The following is a 20,771-nucleotide window of genomic DNA, read 5'->3' on the forward strand; positions in this document are numbered from 1 at the left end:
TGCAGCGCGAGCAGGCTGCGCGTGGTCCCCAGGCCGGCTGGGCTGCTGCGAGGCAGGGAGGTCAGGCCCTGGGAGGTGGGAGTGGAGGGAGAAGGAAGGACCGCCGCCCAAGGCTGGCTCTGAAGGCTGGGCAACAGGATCTCCCAACGGAATCCACGTGTGACGGGAGAGGAGGGGAAGCAGCCAGGTGATGCCTTGGCCACTGGGCCTTTTCCAGGGAGGACTAGAAGAGCCAGAGCCAGTGACCAGCCCTGTGGAGCTGGGAGTCACGGAGCTTGGGTGAGTGCTGGGCAGCCAGGTGGAGGTGCAGGACGGGCAGCCTGGGACTGGGGCCGAGCAGAGGCGGCAAAGCCGGAGAACCCTCAGAGACTGAGAGCAGCGGAGGAAGAGGTGGCGGCGGAGAGGGCAGCCAGGGAGGGAGGATGAGGGTGTGAGCCACGGTGCCCAGCGCCGCAGAAAGGCAAGATGGACAAGGACGAAGGAGCAACAGGGAAGAAGGCTTCCAGGCTCCACTCGTGCCCAAACTTCTAGGCCTCTTGGACTCACTCATACTTAAAACTTCAGCACTTCGTGGTGGAGCGCCCAAACCCCATTCTCCGCATAGAAAGCACGTCGACATTCGCAGCCCGTCCTTGCCCACTCATCCACGGACCTCTAGCTCTCCCAGGACGGGTCGTGCCTCCCGGAGCCTCTGCTTCCTCTTAACCCCCTCCCTTCCATGCCAGGCCTGGGCCCCCTTCTGGCATCAAAATGTAGGTCTAAGAGCTACTACACACGCAGGTGAGGGGGAGACAGGAGGTGGTAGCCCAAGGCAGGGCTCACGTTTTGCTCGGAACAGAGAACCACAGAGGAAACCCACGGGTGCAGGCGAGCCGATGTGGGCACACTCACGTGTTCAGGGAGCGGGCGGTCATGCCGTGGACCAGCTGCACCATGTCCCCATGCCGCACGGGTCTCGGGGGGCTGCTCACCACCAGCTGGTGCCTGGAAGACGCAGTGCAGTTGGGACCACACAGAGCTGGTACCCTCAAGCTAACATCTGCACTAGAGGGGCACGAGCTCTGAATTCTCGTGGCCGAGGCTGCCTCCCAACCTGAGTGCCCCACACAAGGGGAACACAGGAAACCGAAGCACAGACTGATCGAGCTCTTTCTGAAACCAAAGGTCACTTTCCAAATGCGATTCCACCCGCAGTCATCACACCTGCATTGCTCTGAATTTCTCCACAAACACCACAGTGACAAATGTACCAGGACCACCAAGGAATCCTGAAGGCCATTCCACCAGTCAAAGTGTATGAGGGGGCCAGGCGGTGGCTCATGCCTGCAATTCCAGCACTGTGGGAGGCTGAGGAGGGCAGATCACCTGAGGTCGGGACTTTAAAACCAGCTGGCCAACATGGTGAAACCCGTCTCTACTAAAAATACAAAAATTTCCTGGGCGTGGTGGTGCTCCTGCAGTCCCAGCAACTCAGGAGGCTGAGGCAGGACAATCGCTTGAACTGGGAGGCAGGAGTTGCAGTGACCCAAGGTCACGCCACTGCACTCCAGCCTGGGTGAACAGAGCTAGACTCTGTCTCCAAAAATAAGGACAAAAAAGCCCACTCGGGCCACAGGTGCTGGAGTTGGGCAGGCAGCAATGGGAGGACGCCATCGGGAGATGGTGACCAGGACAGCTGGAAACCTTGTTTGGGGGCAGAATCCACAGGACTGGATGTGGGAGTGAGAGCAAGGGTCTGTGCAATGATGCCACTTTTGCAGTAGGGGTTTGTTTTTTTTTTTCAGGAAGGGAGGGGGCAGTGGGAGAGGCATTGAGGCTCACCCGGAACCTCCTCTGAGCACCTACTCAACAGGCTGCCCACCCAGGGTCTAATGATCTACTCCCCTGACCCTAGACTTAGCACTGAGCTGGCATTCAAGGCCATGATGGTGACTGGAGTCGGTGAGGGAGGGAAAGAAGGGGGTCCAGGACGGTGTCCCAGGGTGTCGCCAGCCAGGCCAGCAGGTGAGCTCTGCGCTCTGGAGTCGTGGACCTGCACTCACCTCCTGGGATCCTTTACAATCCACCAGTTATTGACGTCTTTGAAGGGGTAACAGGTCACCTGCTGCTGGTGGGAGCTGCCTCGGCCGTTCTCATATCTGTGTGAAGTCAACAAAGAGATGTGTCTGGCCCGGGCGCGGTGGCTCACGCCTGTAATCACAACACTTTGGGAGGCTGGGGCGGGAGAATTGTTTGAGCCCAGGAGTTTGAGACCAGCCTGGGCAACATAGTGAGACCCCATCTCTATTTGTGAAAAAAAGAAAAGAAAGGAAAAGAAACGTATCTGGAAGTGGGTCATCGATCAAGCCCACAGGTCTTTCTCCTCAAGTTTCTACAAAGGGAAGCAGATTTCAACAAACACTACGCAAGGGATTTCAGGGAAAATAAAGACACCACAAGGAGCTGAAATCAGATGATTTAGGCAGGCAGCGTGGAGATCAGCCACAGCCACAGAGCTGGGGTCCACCCTGAGCCCTGCCACATGCCAAGTCCCCTCGTGGTTCCCAGCAACACCCGGGAACCACGAAGCTCACTGACAATGGGACCTGGGCAGCTCAACTTCCTTCTGTCCTGTAAACAAACTTCCTCAAAGAAATGGAAAGTTGCTAACATAAGAAATCTGTGAGCAAATAAAGCCTTTAATCATCTTCAGAGTAAAACAGTCACTTTTCTTACATCATGGGGTAGGTGTTCTGGTGGGAGTGAAGCCAGCATGGCACAGGCTTGCCAAAGACGCTCCTCAGAGTGACCTGGGACCCGAAGGCCACCTCCAGCGGCTGGCCCTGGGTGATCCGAGCTAGTCCTCCCTGAGACAGAAGCAGAAGGTTGGTGAGTGAGAGACAGAAAAAATAATGACCCTAAGCCAGGCTTCCCGATGGCCACTCCTCCCTTGATGTTCATGGTAGTGGCCATTCTTCTAATAGTGGTAATGAACTACCATTTAATCATGTCACGTTACATTATAGAACCATAATTAGCGCCAAGTCTGATCAAATGCTGCCTCTGGGCCAAGCACTCAGTTCAGCCTTCCATGTGCACCCTATTCAGTTCTCACAAGCATCCTGTGAGGTGCAGCCATGATGATGTCTGTCTAAGAGATGAGAAACAAGACCAGGGGGAGCCTAACAACTCTCTGAAACACACAGCACTACAGCACTGGCCGTCGGCAGGCCTGGCTGACTTCAGGAACCACAGCCCTGACGGCCTCCACTGATACCTTCCAGCACTGCTGCGAGGTTCACAGGAAGGAAGGTCACAGTTGAATGTGGCCCTTAAGGCAGGTGAAACTGCTCAGGGTTTGTAGGACTTGACTTTAAAATGCTCCCAGGTGCCAGGCGCAGTGGCTCACTTTGGGAGGCTGAGGCAGGTGGATCACTTGAGGTCAGGAGATGCAGACCAGTCTGGCCAACATGGTGAAACACCATCTTTACTAAAAATACAAAAAATTAGTTGGGTGTGGTTGCAGGCGCTTGTAATCCCAGCTACTTGGGACACTGAGGCAGGAGGCTTGCTTGACTCCAGGAGGCAGAGTTTGGGTGACAGAGAAAGACTCTGCTGCCACCCGCCACCCCCGCCCCCGCTAAAAAAAAAAAAAGAAAAGAAACACTGACGTGGATTCCTCATTTCTTGATTCAAGTGCTAATGTGCACTGGATGCGTTCATAAGAAAACTCTGGGCCCACTATCATCTTCCTTCTCAAGTGGCCACGACGCCCACTGCTCACCTCTAAGCTGGCCTGGAAGGCGCTGGACATGATTTGGTCATGGGGCCCAGAGCGGAAGAGCACAATCAAGTGGATGTAGAAAAACAGTAAGTACAGGACGGCCGGGATGACCAGCAAAGCCACTGCTCGTGCGAGCAAGTGACAGAACACACGGACCTGCCAGAGATTCACAGAAAAGTCATGTTCTACTACATGGAAAGGTGCACTCTCCTCCAGACACTGTGAGCTTAGAAAAAGTGACAGAAACTCCAGCCTCCCGTACAGAGGCACCTGCAGAAGCTGACAGGCGAGGCTGCCCAGGCTTGCCTGCTTCTGAAGCATGGGGGAATTGAGTCTTTTCACAAGTACCCACTGCACCATCCCCATCTGCCCCACATAGGCCGGCCTAACGCAGCACTCCACATCAGCACCTACATTGGACAAAGTCTGGTCTCCAATCAGATGCCAGGCATGGACGGCTGCGACAACCAGCATGAGCAGGTACGTGAACACACCCATGTACTTGACGCTGCAAAGACATGATTGCGATGGAGTTAACATGAGACAGGAAACACGAGGAGGAAGAGGACACCACCCACGACCAGAGGCTCAAACTCACCCCACTGCACAGGAACAAGCAACCCCTGTCAGTGTTAGCCAGAACCACCAGCTCAGAGAAAAAGGGCTGGAATAAAAACAGAGCAGATGGAGATAGGAATCATTCAGACACTGTTTTGTTTTGTTTTGTTTTGTTTTTTTGAGACGGAGTCTTGCTCTGTCACCCAGGCTGGAGTGCAATGGCATGATCTTGGCTCACTGCAACCTCTGCCTTCCAGGTTCAAGTGATTCTCCTGCCTCAGCCTCCTGACTAGCTGGGATTATAGGCACATGCCACCACACCTGGCCAATTTTTTGGGTTTTTTAGTAGAGATGGGGTTTCACAGTGTTAGCCAGGATGGTCTCAATTTCCTGACCTTGTGATCTGCCTGTCTCAGCCTCCCAAAGTGCTGGGATTACAGGCGTGAGCCACCGCACTCAGCCAACACTATTAGCAAAAGGCTAGAGAAGCTCCACATTCCTCAGAGAAATCTTTCTGGGTCGGCTGGCCGTGCTGAGCCCCAGGTGCAATAAGAAAGAATTCCCATCTCCCAAAGTATCTGTCCCAGGAGGATTTTTCTTTTTGCTCAAAAAATTTTGTCCAGCTGGTTTAAATTATAGGCGGTGGCTCACGCCTGTAATCCCAGCACTTTGGGAGGCCAAGGCGGGTGGATCACAAGGTCAAGAGATCGAGACCATCCTGGTCAACACGGTGAAACCCCGTCTCTACTAAAAATACAAAAAATCAGCTGGGCATGGTGGTGCACGCCTGTAATCCTGTAATCCCAGCTACTCGGGAGGCTGAGGCAGGAGAATTGCCTGAACCCAGGAGGCGGAGGTTTCGATGAGCCGAGATCACACCATTGCACTTCAGCCTGGGTAACAAGAGCAAAACTCCGTCTCCAAAAAAAAAAAAAAAAAGAAAAATGAGGATGTATTTATGAAGTCACAAGTCAGGGCCCAACCCCCAAAAAACTAGGGGACCAAAAGATATTTAGTGCTTGGCGCAGAGGTTCACACCTGTAATCCCAGCACTTTGGGAAGCCGAGGCAGGTGGATCACCTGTTGTCAGGAGCCCGAGACTAGCCTGGCCAATATGGTGAAACCCAGTCTCTACTAAAATACAAAAATTAGCCAGGCACGGTGGCGCATGCCTATAATCCCAGCTACTCGGGAGGCTAAGGCTGGACAATCAATTGAACCTGGGAATTGGAGGTTGCAGTGAGCTGAGATTACACCATTGCACTCCAGCCTGGGTGACAGAGACTCTGTCTCAAAAAAAAAAAAAAAAAAAAAAGATATTAAGCAAGCAACTCCTCAAATTGAAAAGGTACCAGACCACCTCAGGTCAACAAACCACCCAGATTCTCTGTTCTCACTGACAAGGAAGATAGATACCCCATTTTCCATACCTTAGCTTTTGGCAGTTGAAGAACTTCAGGTAGGACAACACGGCCAATAGGTTAAAAAATATCAACACTGATTCCAAAAGCATTAGCCTTGACTGAGTGATGAGAGCATTCTCTGTTACAAAGAGGAAATACGTGTCAGTTTTAAGGTAGCAAGGGCAAATGTCTAAAGATGAAAAACATTTACGGAAAAAGGCAGACTTCAGAAGTAATACGGCTGTGTAAGGCTGCTGTGAATGTGAAAAAGAGCCGTACACAGTCATCACCTAATACACATCTCTTTTTCTCCTGTGGTTTTTTTTTTTTTTGACTCAGGGTCTTGCTTTGTTTCCCAGGCTGGAGTGCAGTGGCACGATCATGGCTCAATACAGTGTTGACCACCTGGGCTCAAGGGATCCTCCTGCCTCAGGCTCCTGAGTAGCTGGGACTACAGGCTCATGCCACCACACCTGGCTAATTTTTAAAATTTTTATTGTTTTATTTTTTGAGATGGTGTCTCGCTCTGTTGTCCATGCTGGAGTGCAGTGGTGCAGTCTCAGCTCACTGCAACCTCCACCTCCCGCGTTCAAGTGATTCTCCTGCTTCAGCCTCCTAACTAGCTGGGATTACAGGCACCTGCCACCAGGCCCGGCTAATTTTCTGTATTTTTAGTAGAGCCAGGGTTTCCCCATGTTGGTCAGGCTTAAACCATGTTGGTCAGGTCTTAAACTCCCGACCTCGTGATCTGCCCACCTGGGCCTCCCAAAGTGCTGGGATTACATGAATGAGCCACTGCACCTGGCCCTTTTTAAATTTTTTGTAGAGACACAGTCTCACTATCTTGCCTAGGCTGGTCTCAAACTCATGGGCTCAAGGGACCCACCTGCCTCAGTCTCCCAGCGTTGTGGGATTATAGGTGCGAGTCACCTCACCCAGCCTAATCTAATTTTTCATCTGATTTAATTTCATCTGCTCATAAACATGAGCTGGAAGACCCTCTCTGAAGAGGACCCACTGACTCAGGAGTCCATCTCTACTGGCCAAGGCCTGGGAGGTGGTGGAACGAGGGGAAGTTGTCATTTGGTCACAGGCTTGCATGGAGATGGAAGTGCCCACATGTGCATGGACTTTGCAGCATCATCTGGGCAGTTTTCTACTGCCATAGTCCCACTGCTGATAACAGTCTGATCCCACAGTTCAGCAATCCCACAGCCACAGGGTCAGCCTCGCAGCATCAAATCTGGATGAACCAGACGCACTTTCCAGGGCAGCCTGCCCACTAAGCCCACGTGATCTTCTGGGCCAAAGGCTCGGTTCTTCCCTGCATGACAGCAAGAGCAGGTGGGGGCCCAGTCTTACCGATAAGCATCAACAGAGCAGCTCCCACGGCGGCACAATGAGAAAAGCGAAGCTCCAACACTATCTGGTAGGCCATGGGGACCGACAAGGCCCCAGCGAGGGCCGGTAGCAGGCGCAGAGACCACACAGGCACATTGCTAGTGTATTCTGGAAAAGCAACCACACTGTTGAGCTGACTGTACCGTGCACACACCATCTCCATGTGCTGCAGGTGTGTTTGTTTTTTATTTTTTTAGACGGAATCTCACACTGTTGCCTGGGCTGGTGTGCAGTGGCATGATCTCAGCCGGCTGCAACCTCCGCCTCCCAGGTTCAAGCGATTCTCCCACCTCAGCCTCCCGAGTAGCTAGGATCATAGGCACGCACCACCACGCCTGGCTAATTTTTTGTATTTTTTTGGTAGAGATGGGGTTTCACTATGTTGGCCAGGCTGATCTTGAACTCCTGACCTTGTGATCTGCCAGCCTCAGCCGCCCAAAGCACAGGGATTACAAGCATAAGCCACCGCGCCTGGCCTGCAGGTGTGTTTTCACATAACACCATCATGTTCACAGACTCTAAAATGCACGTTTGTAAAACTGGAAACTGCCAGGCGCGGTGGCTCAAGCCTGTAATCCCAGCACTTTGGGAGGCCGAGGCGGGTGGATCACAAGGTCAAGAAATCGAGACCATCCTGGTCAGCATAGTGAAACCCCGTCTCTACTAAAAATACAAAACTTAGCTGGGCATGGTGGCGCATGCCTGTAATCCCAGCTCCTCAGGAGGCTGAGGCAGGAGAATTGCTTGAACCCAGGAGGCGGAGGATGCGGTGAGCCGAGATCGCGCCATTGCACTCCAGCCTGGGTAACAAGAGCGAAACTCCGTCTCAAAAAAAAAAAAAAAACTGGAAACCGTATCAGCGGCGGAGTGGGTAAACTATGGGTGAAGGCTTTGAAATTAGCTTTGCACAGGCACAGAACCTGATCTCAGGAGGTAAAGGAAGAGTGACTAAGGATTCAAAAATTACCATTTTACTTGTACATTTACCCTACCTATTTTCTTTTTTTTTTTTTTTTTGAGACAGAGTTTCGCTCTTGTTACCCAGGCTGGAGTGCAATGGCGCGATCTCGGCTCACCGCAACCTCCGCCTCCTGGGCTCAGGCAATTCTCCTGCCTCAGCTTCCTGAGCAGCTGGGATTACAGGCACGTGCCACCATGCCCAGCTAATTTTTTTGTATTTTTAGTAGAGGCGGGGTTTCACCATGTTGACCAGGATGGTCTCGATCTCTTGACCTCGTGATCCACCCGCCTCGGCCTCCCAAAGTGCTGGGATTACAGGCTTGAGCCACCGCGCCCGGCTACCCTACCTATTTTCAAAAACATTGAGGCAATGTACAAAGTTTACATGTACAAAGATTATTGCAATGAGATGCTACGTAATACATGTACCAAAAACAAGGGATAAAATAAGGACCATAAATACACGCTAAGGTTTTTACCAGACTTTTCAAGTCTTTCACTTGCATCCAACCCATTTATTATTTCCTGGACTCAGATTAATAAACCACAGTTTCTGCAGGACTAGGTATAAAAGGGAAAAAAAAAGCCACAGTTGTTAATCCCTGTGAAAGCCACAATATCTCCATTCTAACCTGTGCACATTTATAAGGGAAATGAAAATTATCTTTTACCTGCTCCAATTCTGTTCCACAAAAAATTGCCATCGAATCCTCCTAAATAACCTGAAACAGAAGATTAATCAGTAACCATTCTATTCAGCAAACGTTTCTAGAGTACTGTGGCAAGCAATAAACAAGATGCATCAATAATAAGACCTGGTTTCTGCCCTTAAGAAATTCACTGATAAGTTTAAATACGTTTCGGGTCCTGACGGGCAGGGGCTACTCTCCTAACTGATGACGCCTACCTCCCAAGGCCAGCACCATATGGCCAAATGGTGGTCCACTGTCGTCCAAGAAGAAGATTCGTTTCATGTAAAAAGAGATGTACTGCCCATAATATACTTCGTCAAAACTGGAAAAAAAAAACCCACACATTGTATTCAATTAGAATCTTAACTGTAAACAAAGTGTGAGGATAAATGTCTGTGTGTTTCCAAATGACTCTGGGTGGGTGGTCAGCAAAGGGTGGATCGTTTGCCCCAATTGTTTCCCATCCCCAAACATTAAGACACATACAGCATCATCCACCTACAGAGACATGGGAATTCACCAAGCACAGCTGGCACTCAGCCTGCCTGCCCCATACAGATTCCATCTCTCCCTCAAATTTGATTTAGGTGGGTACTACGAGCCAACCTGCTGAAAGACCTCCCAGGACACGAGGCTAATCTTTCCTATCCACCCACCTCCGCCCCCAACAGAAGCACGTCTGTGGCTAGGGATCAGACCTGATGACCCATTGAAACGGTTGCAAGTATGAAGGGAAAATGTGGGAATCAACTGCAATAACATGTTTTCAATCAGGGAAATGTGAGGATAACTGAGCAGTCAATTTCTCAGGCATCACAATGCAACCGTGGTTATGTGATTTTTGAATCCTCCGCCAGGCGAGGTAGCTCACACTTGTAATACCAGCACGGCTGAGGCGGGCGGATCACCTGAGGTTAGGAGTTTGAGACCAGCCTGGCCAACATGGTGGTACCCTATCCCTACTAAAGATAGCAAAATTAGCCATGCGTGGTGGCAGGCACCTGTAATCCCAGTTACTCAGAAGGCTGAGGCAGGAGAATTGCTTGAAGCCAGGAGGTGGAGGTCACAGTGAGCTGAGATCGCACCATTGTACTACTGCCCAGGTGGCAGAGCAAGACTCTGTCTCAATAATAATAATAATCATCATCATCATCCTCATCTTTTGCAGATACACTGAATTATCTATGAATACAACATGTCTAGGATTTGTTTCAGAGTTTCACTGCAGGGAGGGGGCTGGCTATGAACTGATAGAGGTGAAGCTGAGTAATGAATATACTGGTGTGGGGGGGGCATTCATTATACTCGTCTCCCTGCTTTTGTGTATGTTTGACATTTTCCATAATAAAAAGTTAAACAAAAAAGAACATGCATGAATCAGTTAATAAACAGCCCTTCAATACTAACAGCAATCACTTCCCATTATGACAAAAAAACACATTCTGAGTGCAGTCAACAGTGAAGACTCACTTCCAAATCCATCAGTCCTCTGCCATCCAGACTTTAAAACTGTTATCTAAGGCTGGCAACCATCTAATGGGCCAGATTTCACCTTCCACAGACCCAGAAGGCAAGACCTAAAAGATGTACTCTGCTGGGGCTGTCCTGGGGACAGACTGGTCTCTCCTCTCACTGCCAAAAACATCTATCACGAAGAGGCCAGGATTTCACTTTCCTATTTATGCTGTTCAGTAAGGCCCCTCCTGTCACAAAGCACAATTCTCAATTCACGCTGGGAATGCAGTCATTTTGCTTACACCACAGCCCGAGGGTAGGTGAGTTGCCACAGCCGGCTCAGTAACCCCATCCCAGTCAGGGCCACAAGGTGCAAGTTGATGTCAGCAGTCACCACTAAAGGGCGCTTCAAAAATCCCCACATCTTGTAGAAAAGCAGGCTCAGGCAGATGCCCTAGAAAAGAGGGGAGGCGCCGTGGTCAATGAGGTCTCACAGGAAGCTACAGAAGAAATCCGAAGCCCCCACCCCCGCCCCGCCCCGCCCAACTCCCAGATGCACAGAGGGAACCACAGCCCAGCTGGGCTGCTGAAAAAGGCAGTTGTTCATGGAGCCTCAGTTCAGGTAGACGTGTGGGGTGAGGGGCACTAGCAGTGAACTCGGGTGGGACTTCAGGCATCTCAGGACTGGACATTCACTCCCTTCAACAACGCATTCCATAAAACCTGCTGAGGACGTCTTGGGAGCAAGAACACTGCTAAGGAATGCCAGGCTTCCTCCCCTCCCTCCCCAACGACCAGGAGCTCACACGGTGGCCACGGCTCCCAGACCCTGAGCAGCTCCTGGGTGCCATCTCAGCTGCTTATGCCCCGGGACCTCAACCCGCCCGAGCCTCAGGGCCTCCTCATCTCTCCTTAAGGATGCATCTGCCTCCAGTGCCTCCGTGCCTTCTCTCCCAAGGGCACATCACCTCAAGGGTGCTCCCTTTCTCGCCTGGAAGGTGCATTTGCACTGAGCCCCCCTTTCTCACCTGGAGGGTGCATTTGCACTCTGAGCCCCCCCTTTCTCACCTGGAAGGTGCATTTGCACTGAGCCCCCCTTTCTCACCTGGAGGGTGCATTTGCACTCTGAGCCCCCCCTTTCTCACCTGGAAGGTGCATTTGCACTGAGCCCCCCCTTCTCACCTGGAGGGTGCATTTGCATCCTGAGCCCCTAAGTTCTCCATCAGGCTTCATCTTCCCTTGAGCTCTGCTTCTCTTGAAGCTGCATCAGCCTTGGGGTCCCTGTCTCACAACACAGCTGCATCTGGCCGCTGGCACCCCGCTGACATCCCCAGGCCCCATCTACCCTGGACGAGCTCTGGCTCTTCCCTCCCTGAGCTGCATCTGCCCTGAGCACCTTCCTCCCAAGAGGACCATCCGTCCTGGAAGTGCCTCCTCTCCCCTTGCAGACTGCATCTCCCTGGCCGGCCCTTCTTCCCCACAGGCCACACCTGTCCCGACCACCAACTCCGGAGGCTGCACCCGGGGCACGCCCCTCCTCCCTAGTGCAGCACGTGCCGCGGAGTTCTTACTTCGGGGCTCGGTCCGCCCCTGCCGCCTCACCTGCCAGGGCCAGAACCCCGCTCCCGGCTCCGGCAACACGGGGACGCCCCTGGCCCCAGCCGGTCCACAGACCGCTCACTCGCGTCCCGCACTGATGGACTCCCTGAGTCCGGGCTGGGCCCTCATCCCCGGTGTTCCTAAACGTACCCGCGTTTCTCTGAGACCAGGCAGAGTCGCGCACCGCGCACCGCGTCTGGCAAGGCCTCGGAACCGTCGGCTCAGTCCGGCGGTTGGGAGCAAGGCGCTTCGGCACTCCGCACCGCCCACCGCCCTCTCGGCTTTCGATTCACCGCGCCTGCGGGACCCGACGGGCAGCAGCGCGCGTGCGCACTGGGCGGTGACGCGCGTGCGCAGCAGGCGAGGGCGCCGGGCCCCGGGGAGAAGCAAGTGTCAAACGCGGGGGACCTCCCCTCCCTCGGGTGCTACTGCTTTGTGTGCCAGGTTTTTTGTGTACTCTAAGCAAACGTGCAGCTTTTTAAAAACGCAGTGGGCTCCCACCCATCTTCTCCTTGCTTTTTCACTCCATCTGGCGTGGATATCTTAATTCTGCGGCTGCACAGCGGCGAGCCAGTTTGCTCCTAGATTTTTTTAATTAATTAATTAATTAATTAATTAATTTGGTTTTGAGACGGAGTTTCGCTCCTGTTGTCCAGGCTGTAGGGTAATGGCGCGATCTCGGCTTACCGCAACCTTCGCCTTGAGGGTTCAAGCTATTTTGCTGCTTCAGCCTCCCGAGTAGCTGGGATTGCAGGCGCCCGCCACCACCACGGCTAAGTTTGTGTTTCTAGTAGAGACCGGTTTCTCAATGTTGGTCAGGCTAGTCTCGAACTCCTGACATCAAATGACCCGCCCGTCTCGGCTTCCCAAAGTGCTGTGATTACAGGCGTGAGCCATGGCGCCTGGCTTTAATTTTTTGAGACAGGGTCTCGCTCTTTCGTCCAGGCTGAAGTGGTGTCAGGACCACAGCTTGCTGCAGCCTCGACCTCCCTGCCCCACGCGATCCTCCCGCCTCGGCCTCCCGAGCAGCTGGGACCACAGTCCCACGCCCCCACGCCCCTAGTTTTCTTACCAAAAAACATCGCTGCCGCGAACCTGCTTGCACATACATCTAGCAGAGGAGGGGCTGAGGGTACGTGCATTTAAAAGGGACCTAGGGCCGGGCGTGGTGGCTGATGCCTGTGACCCCAGCACTTTGGGTAGCCGAGGCAGGAGGATCGAGTGAGCCTGCTTGAGTTTCAGAAGAGCCTGGGCAACATAGCAAGAACCGGTATGTACGAAAAAATACAAAAATTAGCCGGGTCTGTTGGTGTCTGTCTACGGTCTCAGCTACAAGGGAGGCTGAGGTAGGAAGATCGCTTGGGGCAGGGAAGTCAAGGCTGCAGTCAGCTGTGGTCACACCTGTCTCAAAACAAAAAACCCAAAAAAACCCTGACATGGTGGGGGCTGCAAGACCACCAGAGGCTCCAGTGGGGGTATCTCTCTTAAACTCCCCGACAGCCGGGCACGGTGGCTCACGACTGTAATCCCAGCACTTTGGGAGGCCGAGACGGGTGGATCACGAGGTCAAGAGATCAAGACCATCCTGGTCAACATGGTGAAACCCCGTCTCTACTAAAAATACAAAAATTAGCTGGGCATGGTGGTGCACGCCTGTAATCCCAGCTACTCAGGAGGCTGAGGCAGGAGAATTGCTTGAACCCAGGAGACGGAGGTTACGGTGAGCCGAGATCACGCCATTGGACTTCAGCCTGAGTAACAAGAGTGAAACTCTGTCTCAAAACAAACAAACAAACACTCCCTGGCATAAGACTGGACGCTTCTTCCTCCCTTCCCAGGGCTCCTCCTCCTCATCCATCAGCCTCTCCAGCCCCCTCTGCTCAGAGCCAAGAGCCTTCCCAAAGACCTACTTTGGGGCTGACATGGTACCTATGGTTGACTGCACCCCTTCCCATATTTTGCCTGGATGGGCACGGAGCATGTAACTGACAGCAATGCAACCAGGCTAATGAATCACTCTTCTCGGCCTCACCCCTTCTTGATCTCCTGGTCTATTTGTATGTTAATCTACAGAGACCAAATGGGCACACTGTGGGGTTCCCCCCCGCCCCCCGGCCACTGCTCTTGTCTACACTATTAAGGGTTTAATAACCTTAATAATCTTGGCTGTCTACAAGATTTTTTTTTTTCCATGTCCGTCAACACAGCATTGGGTGACACCAGTTGCGAACGTAGTGGTTACTTCTTTATGGCTTACCCATGAGGGGTTATGTGACTCACCCAAGATCCCACAGAGAGGGAAGGAGGGGGGCTCACCTGGGTTTGTGGCCCCAGAGCCTGCAGACAACCATGTTTACAGTGGGCAGGGAGGGTTCCCTGGGCCCCAGGAGGGAGTGGGGCTGGGCCGCTGAGCTTTGGTGCATGCTATGCTAAGACAGTGGTGGTGCCTCAGGAGTTAGAGCTCCATCTTGCAGGCCCTCAACCTCAGGACTAGCCTCCTTTGGGGCTGGCTGTGAGCCACCTGTCCCTAGGGAGCAGTGAATCAGGGCACTGAGTGTAGTTGGTTGAAGCTGAGATGCCTGTGCCCAGGTCCCCAACTCTCATCCATACTCAAAAGGCTTAGAAGGAAGTTGAGGTTGAGGTTCCTCATGGAAACAGCATTTTATTTCTTGGGAGGTAATTAAGTTTTCTGAGCTGGTTCTAGGCACTAAGCCAAAAGCTACTAGTGACCTCTTTGAATCCACACTACCCCATGAAGTTGATAGTATTACCACCTACATTTTATGGTTAAGGAGACTGTGACCCAGGTGGTGAAAGATCTTTCCCCAGGACACACAGTGAGGCAATGGCAAAACCGAGAACTGCTGTCTCAACCCATTCTGAACTATTACCCTTCGCTACCCCAGGCCTGGTCTGCTCCTTTCCCACCCCAGAACACAGCGTCATCCTCTACTTCTTGCAAAAGCACTACTAGAAGTGGCAACACAACACGCCACATGAAATGCTTACCTCCTGTGACCAACCCATTTCTCACTCCAAGTGGTGGGGTTGCAGGCTGGCACCGCGCACAGCCAGATGCCATCTGTGGGAAGAGAGTTGAGAGCGCTTGATGCTGCTGCATTTTGAAGATGCTCCTTAACCATGGGTTCCAATCCCTTCTCTACCCATACAGCTTCTGTTAAGGTGTGTCGGCCGCGCCACTCCTGATTTCTGTGAACTCTGTAAAATTAGAAGTTTTGATTTGTAGGTCTCTCCAGTCAGATGACTGAAAAACGAGGGACATACAACCTGGGAAAGCATGTTCAGCTTTATTTTTTTTTAACTTTTTTTATTTAAATAAGGAGAATTCTTTCATATGGAAAGAGCTAGTACAATCACATATTTGAAAGGAGAAACAATAGGTACTGAACCGGAGGGAAAGGGCGAGGGTGAGTGTGCCAGCACCGGCCTGGTGAATCCACAATTCCATTCCCCATCCAAGGTAAGTTTCCCGAAATTATACTGTATAAACACGCTGCACATTACACCTCTAGCCATCGTCTGCCCTTTCAAATATCTGGTCTACATGAAAAGACAAAGAGGAAAGGCCAAAACATAAACAAAAGGAAACAAAAACAAAACGCAACCCTCTTTAAGAACCAAACAAAAAACCCCCAAATCCTTTTTTACTACACAAGGCATGAGGTCAAAAGCTTGAGTACAGCGTCCCCTTTAGACCATGGGAGAAAGGCGTCCACACAGAACCTTAGCAGGAATTTCCACTCCGAGGTTTCAGAACATGCTGGATATGGGGCTCTGGGGGTGCCACTACCATCCTGGAGGCCACCAACTGGGGTGAACTGGTGAACAGCAGGTCTCATGTGCCTGAAGATCCCCAGCCCAACAGGCACTGGTGGCACTGGTGGAGCATGGCTGGGCCAGTGTCCATCCCCAACAGTGAGCCACTTCTGTCCTGGATGACTTCCTGTGTAGGTCCGTCACATTTCAGAGGAGAGCTGGCTTTCTGGAAGCCTACATTCCCATTCACGACAGAGCACACATATCCTGGTATCATTGGTCTTCAAAGGCCATTTCCAACAGACCCTCTAACCCAGGCCTGCTCTGCAGGAAGCGAGAAGGGACAAATAAAGATCTGAGGGGCAGCCTGCAGCTACTTGGCAGAGGGGAACCAATGGCAGGGAGGAGCTCCACCAGAGCTATACTGTCGCAGCAGACCAGGCCACAGCATGGCCTTGCACCTGTGTGCTCCCCGCTTCCAGAAGGCATCACTGACCGTCCTGAAGGCAGATCCAGAAGATAGGAGGGCGACAGCACAGCTGGAGAGCACTGATGTCAACGTTTAACAAGGTAACCCAGGGTCCCTAGAAGTGTCTGGAAGGACCATAGCTTTGAACTGAACCGATTTTCTTAAATGTGAAATAATAAAATTATCCTTTGATTTTCCCTTAAGGAACCTAGAGCCAGAGTGTCTATGAATTCCAAGTTTGAAAACAAATGTTTAAAAAATGTTTAAAAAAAAAAAAAGAGAGAGAGAGAGAGAAAGACGGGAGAGAGCCAACAGTTAAGAAAACCAAACCAAATGATGCAGCTGGCAGAGAAGTCCCCAGTGGGTGGATGAGCATTTCAGACGTACACCCACACTCTGGACTTCATCCCACTCTAGTGGACGGTGGACAGGTTATCACCACAAGGTCACTGGTTGCTGAGCAATGGGCCACACCCCCGATGGCCAAGGCAGAGCTGCCAGCATAGGGAGGGTGACTTTAGCAGGCAAAGGTGAAGGAGTTCTGACCCTCTACTCCCCACCTGAGCAGCAAAAAAGGGAAGTGCTGGTCTCCGCCTGTTCCCACCAAGGCCCCACGGTATCCTGACAGAAACCTCTGCATGTTATCTACGCTCTGAGGATGGACGGGGGCTTGAAAATGAAATGACCCTATGTCCTATTACCTTGAGCTTGGCTCTAAAACCACGTGAAAGGAAGAGATATATTGCACCTTAAAACGTCTCTGCACTAAGAACTGCATTTAATCAGACCAAGGAAGGGGGTGGGGCATTGGGAGGCCCGAGGCCTGCCCTTAGCCCGCGGAGTCCCATTTAAAATCTGCAGCTCAGCAAAGAGACTACAGCTCGGGTCACACAGAGGTGGTGACTGCACCGCACTTCACATGCAATTTCCTGGCCTTTCCTGCACAAAATTCAGACATGATATATAAATAGAGCAGTGAAACATTTACTTCTTTCACCTAGACCTACAACATCAATACATATAAATAAATTCTAGTTTTTTTGTTTTGTTTTTATTTGGGGTGAGGGAGGAGAAAGGAAGGAAATACCGGGTAAGAGAAAAGGGCTGGAGAACAGGTGACCTTTTTTGTTTTTATTTTTTCTCAAACAGCAATTACTGTGGGTCTGATGCCAGGTTCACCTGAAGGATACATCTTGAGTTTTTAACAGCATCCAGGAGGCCTTTTCTTTCGACAAATCACACACACCACCGCGTCAGGTGGAAGGGGTCTGGCCATATGGCTCAAGTGTCCAGGTGGAGATGAATGTGTGGCTCCTGCAGGCCTGCGCTCACCCAGGGAACGGCTTGGCAAGGGGGTCACATGGGGACAGAGAGGGCTCACCCCAGGCCCACAAGCAGCCGCTTGCAGTGGGAGAAGGAAAAGCAGACAAGCGCAGGTAGGAAACGAGCGGAACTGCCAGGTGGGCCGCCCCTCGGGAAGGGACTCGAGTAAAGACTCTGGATGAAGAGCGAAAGACAACGTGAGGGCAGGAGGGGAGCTGCTCAAAGACACAGTTAACAGTAAAACGTCTTTCAGTGAAAATGCCCCTTCCCAGGCAGCTCCGGGGTTGGTGCTGTTCGTAGGAGGCCATTCTCCCACTTCCTTAGACTTGGGAGAGCACCCAGAAGTAACTTCCAACAGTTCCTAAGATGCTCCTTCCCATGTTCCACACTAGACATAGCTTAGAGCCCAAACCCAAATGGCTGTCCTGTGCCCATGAGACACTGGGGGCAGCCTCTGGGCGGGTGTGTCCCCAGTCCTCTCCACACTGTGTTCTGAGCCAGCCTCCTCTGGAGGAGAAGGTAGACGCTCAGTGATCCCTAAGAACAGCTGAGAAACGTGAACTGCCCCACCCCTCCCCTTTTCCTTGGAATGACAGAATCCGGGACGATTTCCTTCTTACGTAAAAAACAAGCCCAGCACACCATGGCTCACACAAGCCTCTGGTTCGAGACAGCCCTACAGCCTGGAGGTGCTGCCCTCCGGGAGGCTGTGCAGACCCTTTCAACTGCGGTCAGCCCTGCACCCAGCCTCACCCTGGCCCCGCCCAGCTGTCTGAAGACTTGAGACTGAGGCCTGCTGCTTAGCTCAGGCCCTCCTGTCCCGACAACCTGGGTCTGCTGCTGGGAGTGAAACAAAGGAGAAGGATCAACTCCCAGTGGCCTTGCTTGGGGACCACATGCGTGTCCACTCCCTCCATCAACAAGTGGTGTTCACGATGAGCCGTGTGGGAGGTGGAGACGGGTCCAGAGAAAGCAGTAGGCTCCGGAAAAGGAAGGAAGGAAAATGACAGGTTACAGAAGGCTTCAAGGAAAGAAGTGCGTGACAAACACTGCACCCCTGAGGGGCAGGGTGTGGAGCCTCAGAAGCAGAGCCCACGGGGCCTGGGATGGACCTGTGGTGCGTTAGCTTACCCAATCTGGGCCAACCTGGGAGCCACCAGCAGCCACCTCCATGATTTGTCCCTGGTGCCCAGCACATCCACTGGCTTTCGAAGAGCCCAGGACAGGGACACTGTGTGATTCTCTTGTCAAAACCGTCATCAACTTCATGGGCTGCCTGTAAACGCCCTGGGCTCATCAGACCAGGAGTTGGAACCCAAATGCAACCCCCAACATGCCTACTGCTCTGTGCACCCCATTGCTTCCCAGGCGGGGAGCCAGGCACTAGAATGCTTGCAATGGATGCCCTCAAGAACCTTCATTTTCTTTTTGCAAATAACTTCGAAAGTGAACCAGCTGGGAAATCAGGAGGGGATGCATTCTTAAGAGTCATCTCTTAAGGTATTGAAGTGACGTATCAAATTAAACGGGACAGAGGCAAAAGGAAACCACTGGAGATGGAAGGGAGGGGAGGGGCTGGCGAGGAACGTAGAAAAGTTCAGCTATACAGACGGAGCTTGCGTTTTCTTTTTCTTTTCCTTTGCCCTTTGTAAAAACCTTGGCTACTTTTAAAACAAAAAGCCTCAAAGTAAAATGACCCTGCTGCCAAACCACAGTGCCTAGGGATGGGCTGCTGGGCTGGAAGCACTGCTGAGAAGGCGCCCTGGCTGTGCGGCAGGACAGGGAGGAGCAGGGAGGGCGGATCTGCACTGCACAGGAGGCAAGTCACTCCACGGTCACGGTGGGAGGAGATGGGATGAAGGAGTCATTTGCTTTTTTGTTTCATAATCAAAGCAAGCGGGTCAATGCCACATATCCACGGGTGCAAGCTGGTTGATGACAGAGCTTTCGGGAGTGGAGAGAGGAGGGAGGTCTCTCAGTCCAGGCCAGGCGTTTGGACGGTGGATCTGGTGAGGCTCCCGAGTGTCAGCTGTGTCGAGGCCGCGTGGCGGCACCGTCCCCAGTGGGGCGAGGCGAGGTGGCAGCCAGGCACCATCAGGCCTTACTCTCCTCCACTTTGACAGCCCGAGGCTTGATCGCTCCAGTTCGCTTCATCTGGGAGGCAGCTGAGGGGGCCTCCTGCAGCTTCACGGCTCCCAGGCTGGGTTTCTCATCCACTCGTTGTTTAGCCTTTGGACAGATGAACGGGAAAAACAAAGTGACCCTGATGCTGAAACGTCTGTTTGGATACATAGCTCCCACCACTCCCTTCCTGCTCCTGAATGCAGGGAAAGCTCCCCTAAGTCATCCATCCCTTGGATGAAGGACCAGACTTACAAATGCCCCTCCTAGTAAGGAGAGTGGCGCAACTGCCGTCCCTGTTCCCTGTGAGCCCCAAGTGCAGTGATTCGGAGAGGCAGGAAGACACCGAGTCCTCCACAAGGAATTCCGCGATGGCACATCCAGGGCGGAAGCAGTTCTAGTCCCAAGGCCAACTGGAAGAACCTTTTCAAATCAGTGCACCTCCTGCCCCACAAGCAAAAAGCCCCTTCGAGTAGATCCAAGTGCCCCCTGCACGTCTTGGAGGCCCCGACTGTCTGCTGGGGCTCTAGGCAGACTTGCCCCCCCGCCCCAGATCTTTGGCCTCGATTCAGCCACAACTCCAACTCTACAACCTTTCCCTGGGGCCCCATTCCCAGTCAGGGCTCCCCTGGTGTGTGGCTCTACATGGGGGTGGGATGGGGAAGTCACAGAGCAGCCATCTGCCCCCGCCCAAGTCTGAACTCTGGAAGAAAGCTTTAGAAGCTTATTCCACACAATTCTCATGACCCCCAGGGGAACCAATGAGAGCAATCAGTTCCCACCTCTACCAGCCAGGCACAGTGACTGATGAAACACCCAGGTCTGAGGGGCCTAAGCTCTGGGCCCCAGCACGTTTTAGAGACTAGTGAAGAGAATAGTGCCTGCGGGGAAAGACACTGAGATGTACTTTTCATTATCAAATGGGAAAACTTAATTTCACCTATGATCCCACCCAGCCAAGACAAAGACGAGACACACCACTGACTTGTGCACCCCGGGCTCCTAGAGCTGACCCCCAAACCTAACCAAGTCTCCCAGAGCGCCTCACAGCCCCGACCTGCCAGGGCTGGTCCACCTTCCAGCGTCACCTCCTCAGAGGAATCGGCATCCTCCCTTCTCTGCAGGACAAGGAAGGATCCAGACGCCCGTCAAAAGGAGAAATGCCTTCGCCAGGAGGGACACGGGTGGCCCAGCTCCTGGTTCCGTGCTCTAACCGCTAGGGCATGGCTCTCTTTAGACAAGGAGCACTC

General features: G+C 52.5%; 2 protein-coding genes and 1 pseudogene across 27 annotated transcripts in view; 1 reads left to right on the forward strand and 2 right to left on the reverse strand.

Moving 5' to 3' along the window:
* POMT1 (protein O-mannosyltransferase 1) overlaps window positions 1-12,143 on the reverse strand; it is a 21,564-nt gene extending 9,421 nt beyond the window's left edge. For 2 of the 8 annotated variants that reach the window (XR_012516508.1, XM_074394600.1), the window contains exons 1-12: window positions 11,415-11,960; window positions 10,535-10,686; window positions 8,993-9,099; window positions 8,757-8,807; window positions 7,087-7,233; window positions 5,752-5,863; window positions 4,362-4,427; window positions 4,178-4,271; window positions 3,764-3,919; window positions 2,716-2,846; window positions 2,043-2,138; window positions 892-984 (exon numbers count right to left, since the gene is read on the reverse strand). Coding sequence is in view for 7 of the 8 variants with exons in the window: in XM_074394600.1 (XP_074250701.1) it covers window positions 892-984; window positions 2,043-2,138; window positions 2,716-2,846; window positions 3,764-3,919; window positions 4,178-4,271; window positions 4,362-4,427; window positions 5,752-5,863; window positions 7,087-7,233; window positions 8,757-8,807; window positions 8,993-9,099; window positions 10,535-10,686; window positions 11,415-11,465 (1,256 nt within the window). In the remaining variant the exon portion in view is untranslated. The other 6 variants (XM_003920879.4, XM_074394598.1, XM_010341525.3 and 3 more) reach the window with 6 other exon arrangements.
* A 2,976-nt stretch (window positions 12,144-15,119) lies between these two features.
* PRRC2B (proline rich coiled-coil 2B) overlaps window positions 15,120-20,771 on the reverse strand; it is a 118,527-nt gene continuing 112,875 nt past the window's right edge. For all 19 annotated transcript variants that reach the window (XM_010341451.3, XM_074394603.1, XM_039461244.2 and 16 more), the window contains one exon: window positions 15,120-19,629. In XM_010341451.3, the coding sequence (XP_010339753.2) occupies window positions 19,495-19,629 (135 nt within the window). In that variant the 3' untranslated portion in view covers window positions 15,120-19,494. The remainder of the gene's footprint in view (window positions 19,630-20,771) is intronic.
* LOC104651831 (uncharacterized) lies at window positions 15,187-15,920 on the forward strand (annotated as a pseudogene).

This window comes from Saimiri boliviensis, chromosome 2 (genome assembly GCF_048565385.1).
Source record: "Saimiri boliviensis isolate mSaiBol1 chromosome 2, mSaiBol1.pri, whole genome shotgun sequence".
NCBI lineage: Eukaryota > Metazoa > Chordata > Mammalia > Primates > Cebidae > Saimiri > Saimiri boliviensis.